At 52.9% G+C, this 24,280-nt stretch overlaps 2 protein-coding genes across 3 annotated transcripts; one reads left to right on the top strand and one right to left on the bottom strand.

The window, feature by feature from the left end:
• Positions 1–1,541: 1,541 nt before the first annotated feature.
• On the bottom strand, positions 1,542–17,567 carry PRKCSH (protein kinase C substrate 80K-H). Of its 2 annotated transcripts, XM_027851052.1 has the most exons (18): positions 17,457–17,567; positions 16,953–17,067; positions 16,509–16,625; positions 14,876–14,971; positions 14,715–14,772; positions 14,274–14,391; positions 12,907–13,036; positions 12,447–12,531; positions 11,571–11,649; positions 10,449–10,535; positions 9,694–9,858; positions 9,202–9,295; positions 5,010–5,079; positions 3,357–3,446; positions 2,755–2,829; positions 2,533–2,632; positions 2,272–2,427; positions 1,542–1,968 (listed from the first exon to the last, which is right to left on the bottom strand). In XM_027851052.1, exons 2-17 carry the CDS (start codon positions 17,035–17,037, stop codon positions 2,281–2,283), a joined length of 1,596 nt encoding a protein of 531 aa, XP_027706853.1. In that variant the 5' UTR covers positions 17,038–17,067; positions 17,457–17,567; the 3' UTR covers positions 1,542–1,968; positions 2,272–2,280. The 2 variants fall into 2 exon arrangements, with proteins under 2 accessions (XP_027706853.1, XP_027706854.1); XM_027851053.1 differs by lacking the exons at positions 1,542–1,968; positions 2,272–2,427; positions 2,533–2,632; ... (1 more) ...; positions 3,357–3,446; positions 5,010–5,079 and adding an exon at positions 5,762–7,210.
• A 497-nt stretch (positions 17,568–18,064) lies between these two features.
• Positions 18,065–23,803, top strand: CCDC151 (coiled-coil domain containing 151). The gene is made up of 13 exons (XM_027851250.1): positions 18,065–18,696; positions 19,150–19,271; positions 19,567–19,644; positions 20,225–20,395; positions 20,515–20,616; positions 20,837–20,961; positions 21,227–21,350; positions 21,438–21,593; positions 21,988–22,148; positions 22,250–22,406; positions 22,621–22,767; positions 22,996–23,080; positions 23,235–23,803. The coding sequence occupies exons 1-13, from the start codon at positions 18,498–18,500 to the stop codon at positions 23,360–23,362; spliced, it is 1,755 nt and encodes a 584-aa protein (XP_027707051.1). The 5' UTR covers positions 18,065–18,497; the 3' UTR covers positions 23,363–23,803.
• The last annotated feature ends 477 nt before the right edge of the window (positions 23,804–24,280 follow it).

Here is a 24,280-nt window from a genome sequence, read left to right as displayed (position 1 = left end):
CATTCTATTAGCTGGTGAAGACTTAAGCTTGTTGTTTATCTACACGGATCTATTTATTCTTGTGAAATTTCTAACCCCACCCTCCTTCTCCCCAGACCCAGAGCAGGGTGGACCCTGAGGGAAGGAGGGATAGGAGAGGCCCCCCCTACCCCCCCCAGGCCCAGCCCCAGGCGTCCCCCCCCTTGGCCCTTTGCTCTCCCCTCCTCTCTCCCCCTGTTTCTTGGGGCTTTTCCCCCTCCGCCCTTGACACGTGTGAGCACCTATGTGCACACGTGTGTGCAGCGTGTCCTGAGGCTTTTCGGAGCAATAAGGGCGGGCTGGGGGCTTGGGGGGGGGCAGCGGAGGCCCTGAGGGCCGGGCTCTGCTGAGCAGGAGAGAGAGGTGCCCCCTCCCCGCTCCCCCCTCCCCCAAACTCCCACTCCCCAGGCAGAGCCCCCTCCCCCCAGCCTGGCTCTCCCCATCCCCTCCCCACCCACACAGCTTGGGATATTTTTTTCTAAAACTAAACTAAACTCAGCCAGGCTCCCATGGCCAGGCCCCCTCCTTCCCTCAGAGGGGAGGGGAGGGGGCCCCTGGTCTTCCACATCCCTGGAGGGGGCTGGCAGGCAGGAGAGGGCTCTGCCCACTCCTCCTCACTTCATCCTGTTATTTATTCGGATGGTTTCAAATCATGACAGAGTAAATGTTGGAGGATCAAAAAAAAAACTGTAAAAAGAAAAAAAAAAACACTTTGCGTTGAGTTTAGACTATTTATTATGGGATTACAGGCCTGATGCTGTAACAGACTTTTACATGGAATCGTTGGATTATTTGTACTTTTCATGCCAGAAAATAAAAGTTCAGAATCTTATGGGTTTTGGGGGTCTGTGTGTGTGAGATTGAACACGTCTGTTGGTGTTTGAATGTACATTCGAGAGATGCAGCATATCTGTTTGTCCATGGGTGTGTATATGTGAGATTGAGCCCATGTAGTGGTACTTTTGAGTGTGTATGGTGGGGGAAGTGGAGGGGTGGTGTCTCATGCATTGGACAGCTGTCATATTCCTCCATTTAAGGTTAATGCCCTGCTATAGAAAGAACTGGGACTGACATGAGGAAACCAAAGTCTGAATCCCACCTCAGACACTTAGGACTGTGTGATTGTGAGCAAGGCCCAGCCTGGAGAGTCTTCTTGTACTCTCATTTCCTCATCTCTAGAATGGGGATAAAATACTTGTGCTTTGTCCCATCTACGGTGTGTGAGGAGGCCATTCTCAGTGGGATGGAAGGCAGCCAGAGACTCTGGGCTGGGGTAGTACTAACAGCCAGCAGCATTTCCATATCAAGGTTTGCAACAAAGCACGTTGTAAAGGTAACATTACTATCTTCATTTTACAGAGGAGGAAACCAGGGCTAAGACAGCCTAAGTGATCTGCCACAGGTCTGAGGCAGGATTTGAACTCAGACACAGTGGGGCCTGTCAGCAGTGGGGGGCCCAGGACCCCTCTCCCCTCCCTGCCCCAGCCGTCCCTCCTCCAGCATCAAGAATGAAGAGAGCCAACTTGGAGTTATGGGGAAGGATCTGAGTTTATTGTGTTGAGGTCACAGTGAGGTCAGGATCTCCCACCCAAGCAGGTCTTGCTCACTGGCTATGTAGCGAGCTGTACCAGCTGGGCCCGAAGCACGGCCAGGGTGAGAGGGTATCAAGTCACCCATCAGTGGGTGGAGCTGCCAACATGGGAGGGGGATCGGGCAGGCAAAGTGTCCCAGTCACTTGAGCAGCTAGACCAGAGGGGATGGGTGAGGCTTCCCCAATCAAAGGCAGCCTCGTGGTCTTCATCAAGATGGTGAGCCTTCCAAGGAGGAAGGTTCAGGGGGCAGAGCCCCCTGCACTGGCCCCCAAAGAGCCATGGTGGGCAGGGGCACATATCCTGGGTCAGGGTTGGGAGGGAGATGTGTGTGCAGGTCCTGGAGGTATTAACTTCTCCCCTGGGATTTTTCAGGAAAGAATGGGAAAGGTGATTACTGGGGGCTGGCCCCACACTCCACTCCCCTGGAAGCAGCTGCCCCAGGTGGGGCAAGAAGAGACAGGGAGGGCTTGGGGAAGGAAGCAGCCCAGGCCCAGGGAGTTAGTGTGTAGATGGGAAATCAGTCTAGGGACTTGCCCAACCTCCTTTGAGGTCGACATGGGTAGGAATGATGAACAGACCTGGCTTCCACTAGCAGGGCTTTTCTCTGGCACATGGCCTCCCAGATTGGGGGGGAGGGGGAGCAGGGCAGGGCCAGCCATACCTGGGGGGCTTAGAGCTCATCATGGTCAGGATCCCCTGGGAACTCTGGGGGCGGCTCCTGGCAGGCAGCTGGGGTGACCAGCTCCATCAGGTACTCGCATCGGCTTGGTTCTGTGGCACTCGTGACTACAGTTTCCTTCCCACATACCAGCTTCACCTGAGAGAGCCCATCCCCCCAAACCCGAGGGATGTCAGTGGAGGGGGAGGGTCCACTGGGACTCTGGCTTCTTCTCCCCACCCCCCCAACTCCCATGGCTCTCACCTTGGTAGAGCGGTTGGGGCCTTGCCAGCAACCTGTCCCATGTTCATAATGCATGATGCGGAATTTCTCCTCCTCTGACGCATCCCAGGACCCCCATGTGCTGTAGGGAGAGAAGGCAGACTGAGATCCAGGGGCATGCGGGGGAGGTGGGAGGCAGAGGGTCCTCGGACATGGTGGTGGTGGGGCAGTGGGAAATAAGGCTGAGGAAGGGAGGACACTCACCCCAAGTTGGTCTCAGAACCACCATGGTTAGGTTTCTGGGTGACTCGGTTGAAGGGACACAGTCTATAGATATACCTGCAGAGGCAGAAGTGGGCAAATGTGACCCAGGGTAGGGGTGCCAGGGCCTGCCCAAATACTAGGCTGAGATCTTCTCCAGCAACCAGCAGCCATCCTACTCCTCATGGAAGCAGCCTACGCCCTCCTTCTCAGATGTCCCCTCCTGGAGGCTCTTTCCCCAAGATCCCACTCCTAGGATCTGGGTGCGCGCACACACATGATCTCCCCTCTTGGGGTTTTATTCCCAACCCCAGGTTCTGAGACAAGATATTAATAACCAGAATGGTATGTCAGCAGGAATAAGAGAAGGCCTCATCCCCAGCTCTCCCTCTTTTTTCTTCCCCACCAAGACCAGAGGCCCCCAATTCAGAATCCACCTTCAGAGTCACTCTAACCCCTGCCATAGTGCTGAACCCCAGGCTTCCCACTGTCTGCTCTGCCCTCCCACCTTCAAGGGCCCTGTAAGACCCCCCGGGGTCTCTCTCCCTTGGATCTCCTCCTCTTTAAATGCAGCACAGAGATGTTGCCAGTCCCCAGGCACTCACTCATTGGTGGACAACTCATAGCACTGTCCAAACAGGTAGGAAAACTCCCCATTGGAACCCAAGTCCAGAGCCATCTCTTGCTCCAGGTTCCTGCAGTGGGACAGTAGGAAGGATGGGTGGGAGGGCAGCCCACATTGGGTCAGGGAGCCTCCCTGATGCCAAAGTGATGATCAGCAAGACACTGGGGGCGGGGGGAAATGAGGGCCAGATTTGGGGTTAAAACCTGGGTTTAGACTCTGGCCAGGTCCTTTACACGCTTCTCTAGACCCAATTCCTCACTGGTAAAACGCCCTGTCTTTTGCAGCAATCACATTCCAAAGTCTAAGGTCGTTTTATGCCTGAAGGTCCCCTTCTGCTATGTTTTTAGAGCCCCTCAAATCCTAAATTTTATGATTTCCCCCCACGCCAAATTCAGGCCATGTGACTTAGGCCTCTGGGTCCCCTGGTCTTCCACAATGAACAGGGTTCCAATCCAGCTGGTCAAGTCATTGTCTTCCCTCCCCCCAGCCCAGTTCTGACGCAGGGGCCCCCAGGGAGCCACCATCCTTTTCTCTCTATCATCAGGGACAGGACTCCTCACTGAAGCCACCTCTGCACCTCCCTGTAACCAAGGCTACCCTCAATTACTGGGACTCTGGGGCCCTGCTGGAGGTGGTAGGAGGAGAGGACAGAGCCCCAGCCCCAAATCCCAGGGCTTGGGCTCTCCTCCATCCCCATCCCCCTGCCATAGCAGCTCAGCTAGGCTGAGGACATCTGGGAGGGCCCTTGTTAATGCCTTGTCTCAAGGCACCAGAGAGGAGCTTTTAAGCTCCTCCCCACAGTACTCTGCAGCTGTCCCTCCTGTGGAGCATATCTGTGTGTCTCTGCTCCCTCCCCTGCCCCCCATGGGGGTCCGATCACAGCTCCACAAGGGTATTAAGCCCTGGGCTCAGGCCACATCAGTGAAGTTACGAGACCCAGTGCCTAGCATCCACTTTGTCCGCAGCCCCTCAGTACTCTTACTGCACGGTAAGATGGAGTTTCCCTCCCTATAACAGAGGCCTGCTATTTCCTGCCCCACTTCCCAGAGGACGGTTTGGTGGAAGGGTAGATTGCCCCATGGGAACCAAGAGGAAAAAATGGATAACAGAAAGGCAAAGCATCCAGGACAAATATACTGAGCAGAAGAGGCCCTCTGTTCACGCCTAGCCCTAATCCATGGTGAAGTCCTCCAAGGGATCAAAAGGCCTAAGTGACTGCAGCTCCTTCCCCTAGGATTGCAGAGATCAGTGGTCACTCATGGGCACCCTTCTGTACCTAAGCTGTGTGCATCTTTGTCTCAAGCCCTAATGGACTCTAAGTTCTACAAGGGCAAATCCTGCAGCTTGTCTCGTCTGTATCTCTCCGGCACACAGCATGGTACTCAATGCTAGAGAAGGTGGCGTGGCCTGTGATGGCAGTGTAGGGGTGTCTGTTCCTTTTCTGTCCCAGGCCTGGGGACAGGGAGGAGGGAGGGAGGCAAGCTCTGTTTCACAAGGGATGGGGGGGGGGGGAATTAAGGTTTCTCTTAAAGCATTTCTAAGGAGTTCACCACCCGCCGGCACCCCAATCCTGCCTTCCCACTCCATCCTTTACAGGGCCAGCCTCCCTTCCAGGCCCTGACCAGGAAGCTACCTGATGGACTCCTCCATCTCCGTCAATGACTTTTCAGCTTCTTCAAAATGGTCCCGAGCTTCCTGGGCCGCTGGAAGGCACAAAACACCCAGAGATGGTGGGCTGGGGCCAACATCAGATCATCTCCTTCTCCTTACTCAGTATCTCGAGGGAGGCAATCCTAGGCTTGAAAGGCTCCTAAGGAGCATCTGGTATGGGGTCAGCAAGCTGAGAAGGGTTTTTTACATTTTTAAATCCCATTGTTAGCTCAAGGGGCTAAGCAACAACAGGTAGCCAGCCAGATGTGGCCCTGTGGCGTCTATACTCTCATATTTTAGGCCCAGAGAGGTCAGGTCACTTGTCCAAACTCACACAGCTATTCCTGGCTGCAGAACTAGGATCTGAACATGGGTCCCAGAACTCCAAACCCAGGGCTCTTTCTACTATTTCAAGACACCAGAGCAAAGGAGCATAGAAATATAGGTAACAAACAGGACAAAGACTCAAAGCTATCTGAGCCTCAGACTAGGACTCACTCACCTCCCATAGTGCGGGGCCCCTCTCCCCACACTGCAGCTGCCTTTTGGGGCCCCCAACGTGCTGACCCTGTGGCAGCAAGGCAGCACCCAGGGCACATCCCAATGCATCAGACTCCCAAAGGGTCCTAATCAAGTCATCCAGGACAGCAAAGCCAGGGCCTCCCTCCCACCCCAATCCTGATAACTCTGCCCCTCTCCCTGGGCCCCAGGCTCCCTTTACCAGAAGAAGGCCTCATCTCAGGCAAAAGACCCTGGCACTCTCAGCAGTGGGAGAGAACTGTGAAAACCATGCGTCTCCTGTTACACCCTCAGTTCTGGGTTTCTCCCCACTCCCATGACTGGCCTTACTCTTCCCTTCCCCAGGAAGTAGAAACAGTATGTTCCCTGAGAAGAATCACGTGACGCCTTCCTCACACTCTCAGGATCACCACACAGAGACACACAGACACACACACAGTGAGTCAGAAGGCAGGAGGTCAAATGCTGGTTCGGCCACTCACTACCCGTGTGACCTTGGAATGAGTCCCATTCTCGCCCTGGCCTCAGCTGCCTCCACTGTAAACTGGGAAGGCTGGGCTGGGAGACCTTTCTAGCTCTAAATCTTCTGACCCTGAAGCCACTCCCATCTGAGGGACCACACGTGAGCATGAACATACCACCACATACTTAGAACTCCACACAAATGCCAGTCTCCTCAGTGTGCATGCAGATGCCCCCTCCCAAAGGAACGCTGAACTCCAAATCCACAAACACACCTTCTGCAAGATGGCAGGTTTCACTCACTCATCCCCATGCACACAATACAGGATGGATGCACAACAAAACTCTATGCTCATACTCACAGAATGCTTAGGCACCCATGCACACGCCCACAAGCTCCCTCTCTTGGGAACCACCGTGTGTGACACTGCTCAAAAGAGGCTCGGCTAAAGGCTGTCTCCTTTCTAGTGCCTTGGGCGCCACAGCCTCAGCTACCACCTGAGCTGACAGAAATGCTCAGCCCAGAGGTCTTTTGTCTAGGCTGAATTATGGCTCCAGGAGAGCAGGGGGCTTGAAAAAAGCCCACCCCCTATCTTCATGGGAGTATTAGTTTTAGGTCTCAGGAGCAGAGGCAGCAAGGTCTTCTCAGAACAACCCTCTGAACTGTCCCAGTTCCAGCAAGCACAGGGCATGGATGGAAATCAGCCTGGGTGAGAAGCCCCAGTGCAGGTGCCCCAGCCTACCACCTGAGGCATATCTAGTGCCTGGATTTTGGCCAATCCGGGCTTCTCAGCAGGAGGCCTAGAAAATTCTCTGCTCTGTTCAGTGTAGGCCTCCCAGGGGACCCTGCTGGCTCCTCCCTCACCCACTGCTGGTACCACAGTGCCTGGTAAAGATTCACAAACAAGCCTAGTGGCCCATGGGGAGGCAGGAAAGGGGAACTGGGGACACCGAGGCCACACCCCTAAGAGGCTCCCCCACACACATTCAGGGTCAGGCCCAATCCCCTTTGGCTCTCCTCAACAACTTTCTTCAGTTGTGGAGACCCTGGATCTGGCCAGCAGCCGGAGAAAAGTCCCCCACTGTCTTCAAGTGACTGCACCCAGCAGCTGTGTGCATCAAAGAGCTGTTTTGACATCTCCGTAGGCAGAAGCAGTGTTCTCCCCAGTGACTGACTGGGGAGGGTGGAGGTGTGGGGATAACCTGTTGTGAGAGAGGGGAAGCGGGCCTCACTTCCTTCCCAGAGAAGAGTCTTAGGGACCGGTCTGACCCTGCTTCACTGTGTACATCTGTACCAGCACCATCTGTATTCGCTGTCCCCCAACCTATTCTAGGCTCTCCAGTCTTGGGCCATCAGACACGGGCATTCCAGCTCAGACTCTGGGGATACACTGAGGGCAGCAGATGCATCACTGAGGACGGGAAGGAACAAGAGTCATACACACATCCCTTCCTACGCACACTGCCTCCTGTGTATCTCTAAGGGACTCTAGGGGTCAGCCAGGACAACACCCTCATTGTAAGCGCAGTGATTTGTCTCAGGTCATAAAGCTAGTAAGTAGTAGAGAAAGCGAGAATCAGGGCTAAGCACCACCCAGGTCCAATCTGAGGCCCTCACACCCTGAGCTTGGTGCTGGTGGCTCCCTTTTGATGGGCCGGGCCAAGAGGGAACTTACAAAGGTACAACCACCAGGTCAGGGCCCTTTCTGAGAGAGCAAAAAGATGTCAGCTCCTTAGCTACAGGTGGTAGGGTTGCTGTGGAAGGAACTTAGAGAACCAGCTAGGGCCACAGGCTAGGCATGGGCGTCCCCCGCCTGGACATGCTCACCTATTCCTGCCTTCTGATTTTCTTGGGTCAGTTCCACTTGGGACTCTCTATAAGGAAGACGTATTTCCCAACCTCAGGGAGGGTGTCTACAGTCCTGGTTCTAGGCTCCACAGCGCAATACTATCCAGTACACTTAGGGATGAGGAGTCCTCCCCATGGACAGCTGGTCAACCTTTCCAGTACCCCATTGACTCCTCCCCTATCCACCTCCCTGAGGTTATACATGAAGCCTAGACTTGACCCAGAACCTTCCAAGAAGCCAAGCTGGGGCAGTAGGAGGACCATTCCTCAATTCCTCACTTTCCACTCCAAAAGGCCAGCCCCCAGGATGATCCAAGTCATCTCCTGGCCACCCTCAGAAAGGGCGGCAATAACCCTAGTCATGTCAACTCGTGGGCATGCCAGCCTAGCCAAGAACATTGGAAATCAGTCACTCTCGGGCACTCATCACCTCACATTCATAACATAAGAGCCTTGGACCAGGAGCAGGAAGCCTTGTTTCTGGTGCTGGCCTTGCCATGAATTCACGGTGATAAGCTACTCTCTCTTCCTGCCATCTGTAAAACCGGGAGGGCAGGAACAGGTGGCTGCCAAGGTCCTTCTCATCTTCCTAAAATCCTGTTTTAAAGTTCCCTGCCCCCAGTTCAGATATCCTATGATGCTATAATTTCCATCTTCCCAAGTACTACTTTTACAACATTACCCCCTTCTCAAAAACTCCTATGGTAATGCCCTAACTGCTCAAACCTTCAGCCTCCAGCTCAAGGTCCTCCAAGCCTGGCCACAGGCTGCTCTGACTTTCTCTCTCACTAGCCGCCTTCTCATCCCTGCCGAGCACAACAGGAAGCCTCCTTTCTGCCTCTTGGCCTCTGACAACGCCCTCCCTTTCTGCCAAATCCTCTAAGACTGAAGTACAAGGCCCACCTCTTCCAGGAAACTCCCAGCAATCTCTCCTCCACTTCCAAGCTCCTCCAGATCTACCTGTCAAATCCACTCCCTGGACCTGGAGCAGGTGTCAATGCCTGCAATATGAGCTGACTTATCATCTGGGAACAGAAATGGAACCTAGGCTTCCTGACAGAAGGGCGCACCTCTGGCGTGGGCATAAATTTGTACGTAGTGGATGGCCAATATTTTCGAGACAAACATGAAGGGAAGTCCACGGGGTGGGGGAAATCCCCATGGTCTAGAACCTTGATGCTAGACGAGGCCCCCCCCCCAGGAAAGGATGACCCCCTGTGATAGGGGGTGGACCACAAGCCCAAGCATCACCTAAAGGCCATGGGATATCCTGGCTGACAAGAAAATGTCCCAGGCTAAGGATCAGCTCCAAACATTCCCCTCCCCTGAAGGCCTCACCACATACCGTCAATATAGGCTTGGGTTCTCTCGTCATATGGAGGCATCTTGTCCTTCTCTACTTCCTCTTCCACCTTGACTGACTGTGGGGGCAAGGGCTCCTGAGGGGAGAGGTGACAGACAAGGTGAACCCAAGCCCCTGGCTCCCCGCTTTACCACTTGGGCTATGCACTCCTGGCCTGCCCTATTACCTCTCTCCCCCGAGAACCTTTACCTCCACCGCATGGCTTCAGGTCCCCAGGCCCTGAGCCCAAACAAAGGCCGATCCAGGCTGGGCTGGGGGGAGGGGAAGGGCAGGCATAGCCGACCACAGCCTCCCCCGAGCACCAGGGAGCAGCATCCCTTTTAAGCCATTCCCCTGGGTCCTGAAGGAGAGATGTTCCTGCCTTTCCCCGCCCAAGCTGGAGTCAGCCTGAGCAGCTTTAGTGCCCACCTCCACTTCGACACCCCACCTGCCCCCAGCCTCCTCGGAACCCAGGCGTGCTTCCACTCGCCGCACCTTGTCCTCCTCAGGGTTCTCCTCTTCTTCGTCCTCTTCATCCTCCTCTGTTTCTTCTTCCAACCCAGGACCTTCACCTTCATCCTCTAATGGGGATGGCTCTTCTGGAGCCTCTAACATCTTCTCTGTTGTGGCCTCAGCAAGGGGTGGCACAGGAGGCAGGGCCTAGGGGACAGAGGCAATGCTTTCTCCTTCCTACTGCCAGGTCTGGAGGCTAGAGATCCCCTCCCCCTCCTCTTCAATCCCAGCACACCCTCCGTCATTTGTGCCTGTGGGCTCCGATTCCCCCCCTCACTGGCTAGCTTTTTTAGGTTAAGAAAGTCCCTAAGTTAGGGAAAGACCCTGAGGAATCAGAATGGGGTAGGCAGAGTCACTGGAGAGCAAAGGGAGCACGGCTCTTGTCAGACGAGGGATCACCTGAGGGTGGGGGGCACTGCCACTGTGACCACAGGCTAGGACAGTGGGTGGGGAGCACGAAGGGTGGCAGCTGCCTTGTTAATCAGGAATGGCAGCATCTGCTGCCGCCAGGACCAGCTGGTTGGGATGGATGGGCTCCAGGGAACGAAATCTTAGCCCCTGCTCTGCCTCCCCCAGGCTGGCGGATCCTTTGTGAGGTCACTGAGTCCCTTCGGTCTAGCTCAGGCCAGCCACGTGCGCTGCTGTCTCCCCCTGCTGGCTATAGGCCACCCCAACACCCACCTATGCCTGCTGGACCCTGTCCCCCTTCCCTCGGCTGCCTGGCCCAGGATACCCACCTCCTGCCGGTACTTATCCTTGATGGCTGCCCACAGGCCTTCTTGGAAGCTGGCAGCATCCACATGCAAGGCCTCTCCTAGCAGAGCCTGGAGCAGAGGAAGACAAGAGCAGCACCTACTCTGACAGTGCTTAAAGGTTGCTAAGGGCCTTCCTTACAACCCCGCTGTGAAGTAGGGCACGCAAGTCTTGGTATTCCCATTTTGCAGATAAGAAAACAGGCCAAGAGAAGTTACGTTACTCAAGCAAGGTCACACAGTTAGGACGATTTGGAATTAGAACCAGGGAGGAGGCCCTGGGGTGGAGGATGGCGCCGCTCAGAGCGCCCTCTGCCCACCCCCTCTAGCTTCAGCCTCTATCACTACCCTTCAGGAACCCTGGGTGATTCTTATTTAGGCCACAGAGCCAAGGATGATGGGAAGACAAGAGAGACCCCAGCCCAGGATGGGCTGGCATCGCCCCTCACACAGAATTGGGGACTTCCTGGAGGAGCTCCCTGCACCGGCACTGCCCCCTGCTGGCAACGCCTACCCAGGGAACTTCCCCCTCCCCGCCGCATCTTCAGGAAGCAGAGTCACTAAAGGAAGGAGAGAAGGCTCCCTCTGCCCACCCACCACCAGTCAGCAAACCCCCCGGGAGTAGTAGGCATGGGTGCACACGTCACAGAACACACGGCTCCCACCTGAACCCCACTGTTACCAGGGTTGGCATTTCTCCCTTAGGCCCAGCCACAATAGAGTAGGCAGGACATGCACGTCTGCACCCCCACCTCCCCATTCCTGGGGGGTGTTCAGCTACCCAGCTGGCCTTTAAGGGAAGACTCAATCACCAAGCCAGGAAGGTGCCTCTAGCCAACCCCAGCAGAGCTGCTGCTGACCAAGTCACCCACGAGGAGGTATGGGACAGGAGGAAACAGTCCTGCTCAGGCGTCTGGGTCCTGTCTAGGGGTCTTCCGCTAAAGGACCCTACAAGGCTTGGGGAGTGTGGCCAAGGGCCAGCTCAGAGTAGGGTATTAGCTAGTCTCTACCTTTCACCTCCCAGCTTCACCTCGTCCTTGGGAAACCCTGGCTGGGGGTTATGGGCACATACTGCAGGAATAGCTAATGGGGTGACGACCCGGTTACCTGGGCTTCTGCCTCTGACAAAGCCCCATCACCATCTGGGTCCAGTTCTGGGTGAGTCTGAAGCTCAGCCACGGAAATCCTGGAAAGTGAGACAGGATGAGGGAGTGGCTCGTCACAGAAGTGCTCATCTTAGTGGCAAGTGGTAAGAAAGGGCTTACTTAGCGTGTGGAGGGGAGAGGACAGCTGGCGAAGGCTGATAAACCACTTCCCCAAAACATGACCTTCTACTCACAGAATTAGAACTTACATTCTTTCTCGGTCTCAAATCACCTCAGAAGTCAGGTAGTATTGCACAGTGAACAGAGAGGCAGACAGAGTAAGACCTGAGTTCAAATCCTGCCTTAAGACACTTGGTAGCTTTACAACCCCAGACAAATCAATTAATCTGGCTGGGCCTCAGAGTTCCTAATCTGTAAAATGACCAAGTTGGACTTGGTGATCTCTAAAGTCCCTTCTTTCTAGCTCTAATTCTATGATCCTGTTACTATTTTAGATTCAGGGATAACAGGAAGAGCTGAGAACATGCCACTTTCTCAAGCCCGTACCAAAGCTACCTTCCCTGTCTTCAGCCAATCTTTTGGCATTATCATTAAACACCTAGGCAGGATAGCCAACCTCAAGCTAAAAGCATGTCCCATAATCTAAGGCAGCTATGACTTCAGAGCTGAGAGCTGAGGTGAGCATGTCTCCCCCCAAAGGCCTTCAGGTTGGAAGCAGTCCCTTCTCCCTAGGGCGGGGGGGGGGGGGGAGCCACGGAGGTCTGAGATCGTCTCTGTAAATTGCTCTTCCTATGAAAGAGCTGGGACCCTGAAGCAGACAGGAGCTGCAGGGAGGAGGCTCCAGGAAGCAGTACCCTCTGCAGCCCGCAGGACTCACACTCCATCGGTGTCGTCATCCAGCTCCTGGAAGGCACTGGCAGCCTGCTCCTGGTCCCTCGCGGCCCTGGCTGCCGCCTGCTGCTCTGTTCATACACAACCAGCTCCATTACTCCATTACTCCATTACTCCTGGCAGGGAGCTGGGGCTGTTCCCAAAGTCAGGAGAAGTGGAGAAGCAAGGGGGCACTTCCTCCTCCCCCACCCCGCCACCGCAGGCCCTGGTCCTGTTTGTCTCTGCCGAGAACGTCCTTTCCTAACCAAGCTCCAGCCTCCGAGGCTCACTTCCCGCCCATTCCCTTCCCTGACTCCTCCAGCTCCAATCTCACTCTCAGCACTGGTCCTTAGTGTGGCTAGCAATGCCCAGTAACAACAAACGCCGTCCCATCCTGTGCTGGGACAGAGGGCACAGGGGACTTCCTGTGGAACCGAGGGCCGTGGAAGGCCTTTACGGGAGGTCACCTTCCCACAGCCTCTGGTGCCGCTCCTTGAATTCTTTCTCGGGCTTCTCTGCTTCTTCCTTCACTGCTCTCAGCATCGCCACCTGCTCCTCCAGGGCCTTCTTCGACTCTTGTAAACCAAGGAGCCTGCTCTGGTTGTGCAAGAGAGAAAGTATTTGAGTACTGCCTGCGTGAGGGCCAGGCCGGCCAGGGGCAGAGTCCCCAGGGCTGGCCCAAGGGGAGGGGGAACAGCTACCTCCTCCCATTCAAGCAGCCCAAGGATGTAGCTGAGGCTGGGAGAACTGCCCCCCACCCCCATCCCAAGCCATTCAATCAAATGCAGAGGTAAAATGAGCTTTAGGGATCATCTAAGACAGGAGTGGGGAACCTGTGGCCCCCGAGCTCCTCAACAGTGGTCCTTTGACTGAATCCAAACTTCACAGAACAGATGTCCCCTTAATAAAAGGACTTGTTCTGTGAGGTCTGAACTCCAGGACCCAGAGGACCACGTGTGGCTTAGAGGTCGAAGGTTCCCCACCCTTGCCTAAGGCAATCCCCTCATTCTACTAAGGGGAAAACTGAGTGCCAAAAAGGGGAAAGGCCTTGTTCAGTGTCACCTGGACAGGACAGAAAACTCAGCCCCAGTCATTTGGCTCCAAGTTAAATTCCTCTACTACTACAAGCTGATAATTTTCCAAGTTCATTATCCCCTGCCAATCCCACTCTTTTCGCTGCCCTATGACTAGCAGCTGCCCCGAGCCGGCTGGGCAAAGGTCAGAGAACCAACCCTGCTACAGAAAAGCTGTTCCTGCCTCCTTCCCACTGGCTGGGCACTCATGGGTCCGGATTAGAAAGGGAATCGCCTACATCTTTAATAAAGAAATCAAACGGAGGGTAGAGTCACCAAGTGAACTGCGCAAGGGAACAGACATTCAACCTCTCTGATGAGCAGCAGGGATTCAATTCATCAAAGGCAAGAGAAGGGAGGAATTAAGGGACTTATGTCTGCTCACCTCAAACACAATTCTATTTGCCTTGCTCTGACACGAACTTGGGGCCAAGCAAGGGGACGTAGGAGCCAAGGAGATTAGGGGTCTAGGAGGGAGAACAAGACCTTCTTGCAGATCACACTAACATGAGACTCAACAGTTTCCATCAGAAAGATAATCCCTAATCCCCTCCCTCTACCTCTAGGCTCCTGATAAAATCAGGGATCACCAGAATTAGCTTAAATGGACCTCGGGAATCATCTTTGCCAACTCTCTCACTTCACAGGTGAGGAGACACACCCAGAGATACCAAGGATTGAAGGGTCATGCTTAAACCCTACCCTTTCACCAGAGGGGGGCAATCCCTATGGAGCAGAGTGGAAACACCACCCTGACTCACCCGCTTTTCCTCCTGGCCCTTCTTTCCTTCCTCAATCAAGATCTTCTTGAGCCGGAAGCCCTCACGGGCAACTTCTGCCATCTGTTCCAGAGTCTCCTTCTCCTTCCGGCCCATTTCCCTGGGTGGGCAACCAACGTGGATGGAAAGGAATCACACAAGGGTTAAGGGAAAGCAAAATTCCTAGAACCAAACCTCTCAGAGCATTCCAATGGGATTTCCTGACTCCCCATCCATCAAGGGTGGTAGGTTCTAAGCCTGGCTTTGAGGAATCCTGAATATGGGGAGAATGATGAGTGTGCCAGTCCCAAGCTTATAGCTGTGTGTGTGCATATACTTGAGGACCTAAGCCCACTCTTGAGACTGGGAATGGAGGCCTGGCACCTCTGAGGGAGAAGGGAGTTGGTAGTAGATGAATCTCCCCCTAAACGCCCAACCACGTACCTGCATGTGTTGTCACAGATGACACCACTGTTGTACTCATCTGTGGCATCACAGCAATCTAAGGGAAGGGAGCAGAGAGTAGCCATTGAGACCAGATCTGGTACCAGGGCACCTGCCCTAGCCCTGGCCTCTAGCCAGCCCAGCTTTAAAAGGAGTCTTACCACAGATCCCATCATTGACACGGCTCGAGGGGATATAGTGGGGCTTATAGCCAGCATTGGTACAGTGGAAGCGTCCCTCCGGGCAGGCAGCAGTCCCTGACGGTGATGGAGAAAGGGAGAAGTTATTTATTACATCCTACTGAAATAAGCTGATCCAAGGTGAAAAATGAAACAACACGCAGAGAGGTAGGACAGAGAATGGAGAGACAAAGGGAAACTGAGGCAGGCAATAAAGAAAGGCATACGAGACCTACAGAGTCACAAATATAGACACAGAGGAAAAAGAAATGCAGACCTAGATAGACACAGAGATATGGGGATGGAGAAGCAAGCATGGAGATCAATGTGCAAACTGCCTTCAGGATCGACAATAAAAACTTCCATTTGGCTTTTAAAGCCTTTCATAACCTGACTCCTGTCTATTTTTCTGGTCTTCTTACATTTACCAGACCCATACTCTGCAAGGCAGTGACACTGGCTTCCTTTCTGTTGTTACTCAAATAAGACTGTCCACTTACCAACTCCCAGGCATTTTCACTGACTGTCTCCCATACCTGGAATTCTCTTCACCCTCATTTCTATCTCCTGGCTTCTTTCTAATCTCAGCTGAAATTCCTTTCAACAAGAAATCTTTCCTAGTCCTCCTGAAGCAGGACTTAGTGTCTTCCCTCTGAGAATATCTCCAATATACCTTGTATAGATCTTGTCTGTCCGTAGTAGTTTGCATTTCGTCTCCTTTATTAGACCACGGGCATGGATTGGTTTTTTTTTTCTTTTTTGGCTTTCTTTGTATCTGTAACACTTAACCTGGTTCACATAGCAGACACTGAATAAATCCTTGTTGATCTGACAGACAGAAACTGACAAACCCAGATGGACACACAGATAGAGACAAATTGGCAGACAGACCCATGTGGACATACAGAGAAAAATGCAGAGACATATGGAAAGATGGACATGGGCAGTTTGAAGGACAGGTAGATAAACTAACAGAGATGCATACGGCTAGACACAGACAAGCATATTAAGAAATATATGCACAGACAAAGACTGACATATAGACAGAAAAGAACAGAGACAGGTGGACACAAAAACAGACAGGTAGGAAGATATCCTCACAGACATAGAGATAAACTGACAGCAACAGAAAAACCCAGATGGACTAACACATGAGTAGACAGACACATAGAGGCAGATGGATGGATGCAAACAGAGAGAGAGACACAATGAAAGGCATATCTGAAAAGATGCAGAGACAAATAGACAACAGATGGACAAATGGACAGGCCAATACAAACAGAAGGGAGCTATGAACAGATGCTGAGACAGATGAATGGGCACCAAGAAAGACACATCTTATATGCTAATGGAGAAATAGAGGAACAGAAAGAGAGAGACAGTTAAACTCACAGCCATGTGGACAGCCTAGACCAAGCTCAGACATATAGAGACCAAAAGAGTGACCAACACAAAGACATCAAAAGATAAACAAGAAAAAGAGGAAGCCCAAGTAGAACCCCTTTCTCAACTGATATATAGCCTTTACCCTCCCACTTGAAGATGCAGTTAGGCCCACACAGGGGAGACTTCTCTTGCCCCTTCTATGCTCCTCCAGTGGGTCCCTCATTCCCACCTGGTTCATCAGAGCCATCCTGACAATCACAGTAGTCATCATTTACTTGATCAAAGGGGATAGTGGAGGATCCATCCAGGCAGGTGAAGGGCTTAGATTTATCATAGAAATGATGATCTGAAGAGAGTAAAGCAAAATAACTTTAGCTTCCTACCCACATAAGATCAGTGGACCCAATGAAGCTCCACTGACTACAAAAGGTTTCTAACAGTCTCCCGTGGACCAATGCATAACATTAGGTGCAAATACTAACCTTACAGCTTTGAAACTCAAACATATTTTTCTTACCCAGCCTCCCACCCAAGAACAGGAAATTTAGACAATGCTCAGCAAAGCCAGGTTTTGTTCCCACTACAACCCCCAGTTCCACTGACTTTAGGGGGTTGCTAGAGGCTCCACGGTACCTCCTCCTAACTAGCCTCTGGCCTCCTGCAAAGAACTCACTGGTAAGGGAGACACCTCGAGGCCTTTTGACTTCAACGGCAGCTGTAGCAACGCTTAGCAGCAGCAGTAAAAGCGGCAGAAACATTGTGCTGGGTACAGGAAGCAGCAGCAATTCCTAGGGCACGAAGGAAAGAAAACACATGGGAGGTGAGGGTCTAAGGAAAGAGATGCCTATTCTTACGTTGCAAACTACAATAACAATCACAAAGCAGACGATCATCGTCCTCATGCACTAACTTACCCGCCTCCCAGCCAATGGGGCCCACCTACTTCTTGGCCAATGGGAGCCCCCTTCTCAGCCAATGGGAACTCCCAACCCCCTCTCAGCCACTGAGAGCCCCTTGCCCTCCTCTGAATCTTTCATCACCCCCTCCCAACCAACGGGAGACCCGACCTCCCAGTCAAAGGGAGTCCCTCACACCCCTCCCTAGCCAACGTTGGTCACTCACCACAAATGTAGGCCCTCATCAGCTTCCCCCCCCCCCCCCCCCCCCGTGGGCCCACCCGGGGTCGAAGCCAGAAGTCACTCTTGTCCACCCCTGCTTCCCAGCACACGCCCGATCAGGCTCCAGCGAGGAACAGGAAGCGGAAGCATGGAACTCCAGAACTTCCGGTCTACTGTCCAATCCTGGCTTCCCGGAAGAGGGGCGGTAGCGACCACTCTTGGTAGCCATGTTGAGAGTGGCGAAAAGGAATCGCAAGCTATGACAGCCATCTTGGGTAGGACAGTCAGAGCCGGGGTCTCACGCTTAATGGCGGCTGCGGGCGCCATCTTGGTAGCGGAGCGACTTAATGTTGAAAAGACAGAAATGAATGAAAAATCCCCCTATCTTTTTCCCCTGCCTTCAGTGATAGTTCTGGCCCGATCTCCAGAGACTATAAGTCCGAAATCATACGGCAGTTGTCTGGGGCCTCCGCCCCCGCCACCCTTCACCCCAACCTTCCTCCCCTCCCTCATTCCTTCTTTCCCAGCATGCCCCGCCCAGCCTCTAGGCTGGTCCCACTTCCCATCCCGTGGCGTAGCACCAGCCAATGGAAACGATCGCGTGGGACGCGGCCGGTTTCCATAGTAGCGGACGGCGGGAGGAGGGGGAGATGGTTTCCTAGCAACGGAGACAGATGCTGAGAGGCTCCATCTGGACCTAGTCTGTGTGGGAGTCCCAGGGACCCTCGAATCTGAGCCGCAGGCGACAGCAGAGCTCCCTCCAGGAATGTCCAGGCGCTAGCCTTTCCCACAGTCCCCTCTCGTCCTGGGACAGTCCTCTGAACCCTGGGAATAAGCCCTCAGATCTCCTCTGTTCTTCCTGGACCTCCAATCCTTATTTTTCCTTCTCTCCCCTTAGTTCCTTCTCTGACTTCCCAAGGATACTCTTCCCATTTTCTAAATCCCACAGGCTTGGCCACAACCTGCTCCCTCAACCCAGGCAGATATCTTCTTTTTTCTGTACCCCAGTCATAGTCATTTCTGTTCCCTTCCCCCTAGGGTAGGGCTCTATCCTACCCTTCATCCAGAGGCTAAGGAGACTCCCTTGCAAAAAATTAAACATGGTTCCCCTGCATTCCCCAGCTCCTTCCCCCTTTCCCAAGACCCGTTCTTTCCGTTCCCTCCGTTCCATCTCCTCAAGGCTAGCCTCAAAGCATCAGGCAAAACATATACAGAGTCATCCACATTTCAGTCACTCTGGAGTGAAGCCTCCTGTTCACGTGCAGATTTCTGAGCTGCACAGGAAGATCCAGTTGTTGGGTAAGCATGTGTATGGGGGTAAGGGGCAGCTGAGGTGGCCTAAGCCACTGGGGAGGAGTTGGAAAGAAGTTGGGCTCAGGGAGAGATAAGGGAATGATTGTGACCAGAACTAAGAAAGAAGGGGTGGTGAGATTGGGGTCAGAATATTGAGGTCATGGCCAGACCAGAGGCAACTTAGGGAGTCCACAGTTTGAGAGAGAGATCAAAAACAGGGCACTAATCAAGCCAGGGTCAGCTGGGGAGAGGGCCATAGGAGTGAAGAGAAGAGTAGGATTAGCAAATAGTGGGCTGATGGGGGAGATGGAAGGAGAAATTCAGGAAGAGGGTAAGAAATGGGGTATTTGTGGGTAGGACAACAAAGGTTGAAGGATGGGAATGATAGTTGGGAAAAGGAGGAGATAGGAAGTAGGATGTGGCAGTATAGTGGGTACTCACACTGTGCTTTGCCCCCAGAGGGCGAACGTAAGTGCTTCTATGAGAGCACTCAGTGGACCATCAAAAAGAACAAGGAAACTATTAAACGTCTTCGAGAGGAGAACAAGATATCGTACCAGAAGCTGTCAGACTTGTTCAGTGTGAGGGCTGGAGTGGAGGGAGCAGAAGAGGGGACAGGGTGGGGGGAAGCAGGAGGGGGGAAGGAGACTCCCATGCTCCACTGACCTTTAAGGGGAAAGCTCCTGGGCTGGTCTAGACCAAGGCCACCTGGGTCATGGGAGCAGGCTGTGTCAGGAAAGCAAGGCTCCTTCCCTTTCTTTTCCAAGAGGGGAGTGTTTGTGTGGGGAACTTTGCTATTGATGCCCTCCCTGGTGGTGGAAACAAGCCTGCGGGTTAGGTAGGGTAGGGAATGTTTTTGATTTCTTGACTTCACAGGGTGATGAGAAAGTGCTGCATTGGGTCATCAGAGAGTGGAAGGAGGAAAAGCCTTATCTGAAAAACAAGAATGGGGAGGTAGGTTGCAAAGGTAGCCTCAGCCATGGCAGGACCCTCAACCTCCAGACTTCTAGGAGGCCCTTTTAATAATTATAAACCTCCTTTTCTGAGTCCTGGATCCTGACTCAGAATGTGTACGCATGTGTGTGTATACACACATTTTATATACATACACACATGATATGTGTATGTGTGTATCAGCTGTAATCATATGTACACACATTTATATATGTGCATATGTTATATGCATGTATGTATCAGCTGCCTGTATCATATGTACATGCACATTTATATACACATATGTGATATGTGTCTATATCAGTTGTCTGTATCATATGTACACACACATTTATATATACACATTTGATATATGCATGTATGTATCAGCTGTCTGTATCATATGTACACACATATACACATGTGTGTATGTATCACCTGTCTGTAATCGTATGTGCACACATTTCTGTATATACACATATAGCACATATACACATATACATATGATATGCACACATATGTGATATGTGTAGCTATGTATCAGTTGTGTGTATCATATGTACATACACATTTATATCTATCCTCTGATCTTGGCCCCCAGGAAGCCCTGGCCCTTATGGATCACCGGCTGAATGAGAAGATGAAACAATTAAATGCCCTTCGACATGAAGCAGAACAAAGACGGCAGCGAATAGAAGAGCTCCAGTTGCAGTATTCACTTCGAGAGCTAGAGACAAATGAATTTCAAGACACTGATACTGAGGTGGCAAAGGTGGGAACGAAGCCCTGCCCAATCCAAGCAGGGTGGGTTATGGGAGCAGAGAGCTCACAATTGGTCAATGACCTGGAGAGAGGAGGAATCATGACTGATCACTGCCACCTCTCCCCCAGACCATGCGCAACCTGGAAAATCGACTGGAGAAGGCCCGGCTGAAGGCCGATGAGGCAGAACACATCACTCGAGTTTACCTGCAGTTGAAGGCTTACATGCAGGTGTGGTGTGTGGGAATGGCAGGGTAGAATGAATATAAACGGGTTAGATGTGTGTGGTGGGGTCCTATATGTAGGGACTTATCGTAAGGAAATTGCTTTGCAGATCTAGATAAAGTTAAGGAGGGGGCTTGGCTCTGTGGTGAGAATCTGGGAAGATTAGCGGACCCTCTTCCCTGGCTCTCACACTCCAGCCTGGCCCTCCCCTCCCCTTCTTTCCCAGGAGGAGAGCCTGAACTTTGAGAACAAACTGGATGCAATGGAAGGTGAAGTCAGTCGACTAAGACGTGAGTTCTCAGAACTGCAGAATGTGGGTCAGCAAGCCACAGATGCTCGGGATGCTGCCAAGGTATGGCATGGCCTCACTCTGGTCCTCACCTCACCTCAACCTGGCCAGGCCATTGCAGATCACACCTGGGCGCACTTAGCCCCAACAAGCCTGTAGATCCAGCCTCCTGAGCTCTTGGTGGCTGAGCTGGTACTGGAGCAGGGGCCTTGAGTAGGTCAGCAGCAGCCCCTCCTCCTCTGTTGCAGGGGCAGGAACCCTGAAGCTTGGCCCCTAGGGCTTCCTATACCTTCTCTCTGACCTTCTTGCCACCTCCCCCCCCCCCCCGAGGGAACTTCAGAAACTGGAGGAAAACTTATTCAAAGATCGGAAGGAGCGAGACAGGGTACTGATGGAGGCCAGGAAGCGGACAGAAGAGAAGAAGCTTCAGAATGAGCGGGTTGAGAGGAAGGTGTGTGGACTCAGGTCAGAAGAGGCAGGGGAGGAAGGTGGCAGAACTGGGGACACTACCTTCCATGGCACCCACTGGTATCCACAGACCCAGCAGCGAGATCAAGCGCCTCTTCGCTCTGACGAAACCTCAACCGATGCCCAGAGGACAAAGCCAGACAAGCTAAAGAGTCGATGGACCACGTATCAGACAGAGCTTGCATTTGACAGGCTCAAGGTTGCCACTGGCATATCTGACCCCAGCGTGAGTTACCCACTCACCCTACCTAACTCAGGGAGGGTACTCCAGGTGGGGGGAAGAAAACTTGAGGCTGTAGAGGTTCCCTGGGGGCCCGACCCCAGACACGCGAAGAAATAAGCACCCATAAATTGAGGGGCACCTTCCACATTGGACAAGATGTAGAAGAGCCTGCAAGGCTCATGCCACTGATCTTCCTCTGTCTCTATCTGTCTCCGTCTCTGTCCCTCTCTTGCCCTTTGACTCTGGGGGTAGGTAGGTCAGATACCCGGTATGTTCCAATGTGTGGGAATGACTCCATTTCTATTCCATGTCTCTGACAAGGCGGGAAGGAAAGCAGTCTGGGTTCTCCTAGGTGTATCTGTACCCCTGAGTGAGTGGATGTGGGTGGGTGGGGCAGTTTGTGGTGAGCAGATTCTTAGCCCAGAGTGAGACATCCGCACACCTGGAGTCCCTGAAGCAAGAGAATGAAGTGATGCTGGCAATGCTCAAACAAGATAAGCAGCGTCTGCAGCAGGAGCTCACTCAGCTCAAGTACTCCGGGGAGGCCAAGGCCATCAGGTCTGAGGCGGGGAGGAAGCAGGGTGCTGGGGGGGAGGGGATAGGGTGTGATCCCAAGGCCCCTCACACCTGGTCCTCCCTCTCCCCACTGCCCAACCCAGGGACAACCAGGTCATGGCTGAGCTTCAAAAGCATCTGGACACCCAGGAGAAACAAATAGCAGAAGCTAAGGAGAAGCTGCAAAATACCATTTTGGCACTGCAGGTTGCCAAGAATGGGGTGGAGCACCTGGCCGAAAAATTGCAGCATATTCCAGTGGTATATGTCCCAGACATGTGAATCCCTCCTCCACCCCCTTCAAGTCCCCTATTTATCCAGCTTCAACATGTTACCCTATGATGCCTAACCCTTCCCCCCACCACTTTCCCAGGGTCTCTCACAGACACCCCCAAGCTCCCTGTCACTCCCTCTCTTTGAGGCATCACCTATAAACTTCCTGAGACCTTGGTTCCCCTCCAACCACATTCCCTAGGAGAAAAGCAAAAAGGAGCTAAACCCTAATACCTTAGATTATGTGCTGGACCTCATGGCTCAGAATGAGGAGAAATTGCTCAAACTTCAGAGTGATATGGAAGGACACGATGTGCCAGATCTACTGCACCAGCTTGCTGAGCGGGAGGTAGGAGCCCTGAAGGGGTCTAAATGGGGAACTGTTCCAGATTTTCTCTTTCCATCATACCCCCTGCTCCTAGATATTGAATTCCTAGACGGACCTCCCCCCTGTTCGGTGGGGATATTTGTAAAGGCCTTAGTACAGTGCTTGGTACAAAGGTGGCACTTAAGAAATGCATCTTTCCTTGCTTCTCTTTCCCCCAGCAGCCCTTTACTCTGTCCTTTCCTCCCACAGTTCTATGCCACCCTGGAAGGGAAGCTTCCTTCTCACAACACCCGCATCTTCGTGCCCACATCTGCCGCCCAGGACATCTTCTTTGGTGAGTCAACCTTGGGGTAGGTAGGGAAAGGGTTGTATCAGGCAAGGAGCCAGTAACAGGCAAGGAGAGATGCACAAGAAATCTGTGTGCTGGGGGCAGAGAAGGTTCTCATGTCCCCTACCCCTCTTCTTCATCTTGCTCATGTCTCCCCCAGATGAGGAAGAGAGTGAGGAGGAGACTGGGGAGATAGTGACCAGAGCATCCTTGAAGTTCCAGTCTCAGAAACTCATAGAATCCAAAAGCAAGAAGAGAGGCCGGTCTCGAACTCGAAAGCGGACATAGATGCCACAACCTCCTGGTCTGGCTGCCAGTGCCCCTCTAGGGGGGCAGTCACAGATCCCAACCTGGGCCAGTTAGAGCATCTCATGGCCCTGCTTCTTTCTCAGGGTTCTTTCTCAAGGGCCTGAATGGTGGACCTGGGTCCTCTCCCCTTTTTCAAGATCTCCCTAGAGGATTGGGTCCCCTCCTACCTAGGAGTAAGTCTTTGCCTACATAGCTGGGCAAGAGCAGTTTGAGGCCTTTTCCACCCCTAAGGCCTGGGAGAGTAGCAATGTCCCTGTCCCTTGGGAAGCAGGCCCAGGGCCTTGCTGGCCCAGCTTAGGGGAGGTAGGACCTAGTTCCTGACTGTTCCCACCATCAATCATAAATCTCCTGGGGCTGGGAAGGTCTCAAAGGCCCTGTATGACACTCAGGGTCCACTGCCCGCCTCCAAGTAGTCATTTTTTTTTTCAGGCAATAAAAAATTACAAAGGAGCCTGAACTGTGTTCCTGCGTCTGCCTGCTGGGGGCCTCTGGTGCTGGGAGGAAGGGTCACTGGCATGGGCCCTAAAGGGTAGAGGGAGGGATGCAGAGACAGAGCTTTAAATGTTGACATTTGTATAGGACTGTGAGATTTACAAAGTGTTTTTCATATTATTCCATTTGCTCCTCACAACAGCCTTGTGACGCATTGTTATCCCCATTTTACAGATGAGGAAACAGGTTCAGCGATTAAGTGACTCGACCACGGTCACACAGATAAGTAGAGACAGATAAATAGGGATCTAGAGAAATAGACTGCCTGGGACGAGACTTTGGCCAAGAAAGATAGAAAGATCAAGGCTGGTTAGGTTTCAGGTCCTGGTGGGGATTGGGGGGGGGAGGCAAGGAAGGGGAGGGCTTCCCAGGTGTGTGTATTTGAAGGGCACCTTCCCCCCCAGC

The sequence above is a fragment of the Vombatus ursinus genome, unplaced genomic scaffold, assembly GCF_900497805.2.
Source record: "Vombatus ursinus unplaced genomic scaffold, bare-nosed wombat genome assembly UNPS02009173.1, whole genome shotgun sequence".
In the NCBI taxonomy this organism is placed as follows: Eukaryota; Metazoa; Chordata; class Mammalia; order Diprotodontia; family Vombatidae; genus Vombatus; species Vombatus ursinus.
This window is presented reverse-complemented; position numbering and strand designations above follow the sequence as displayed.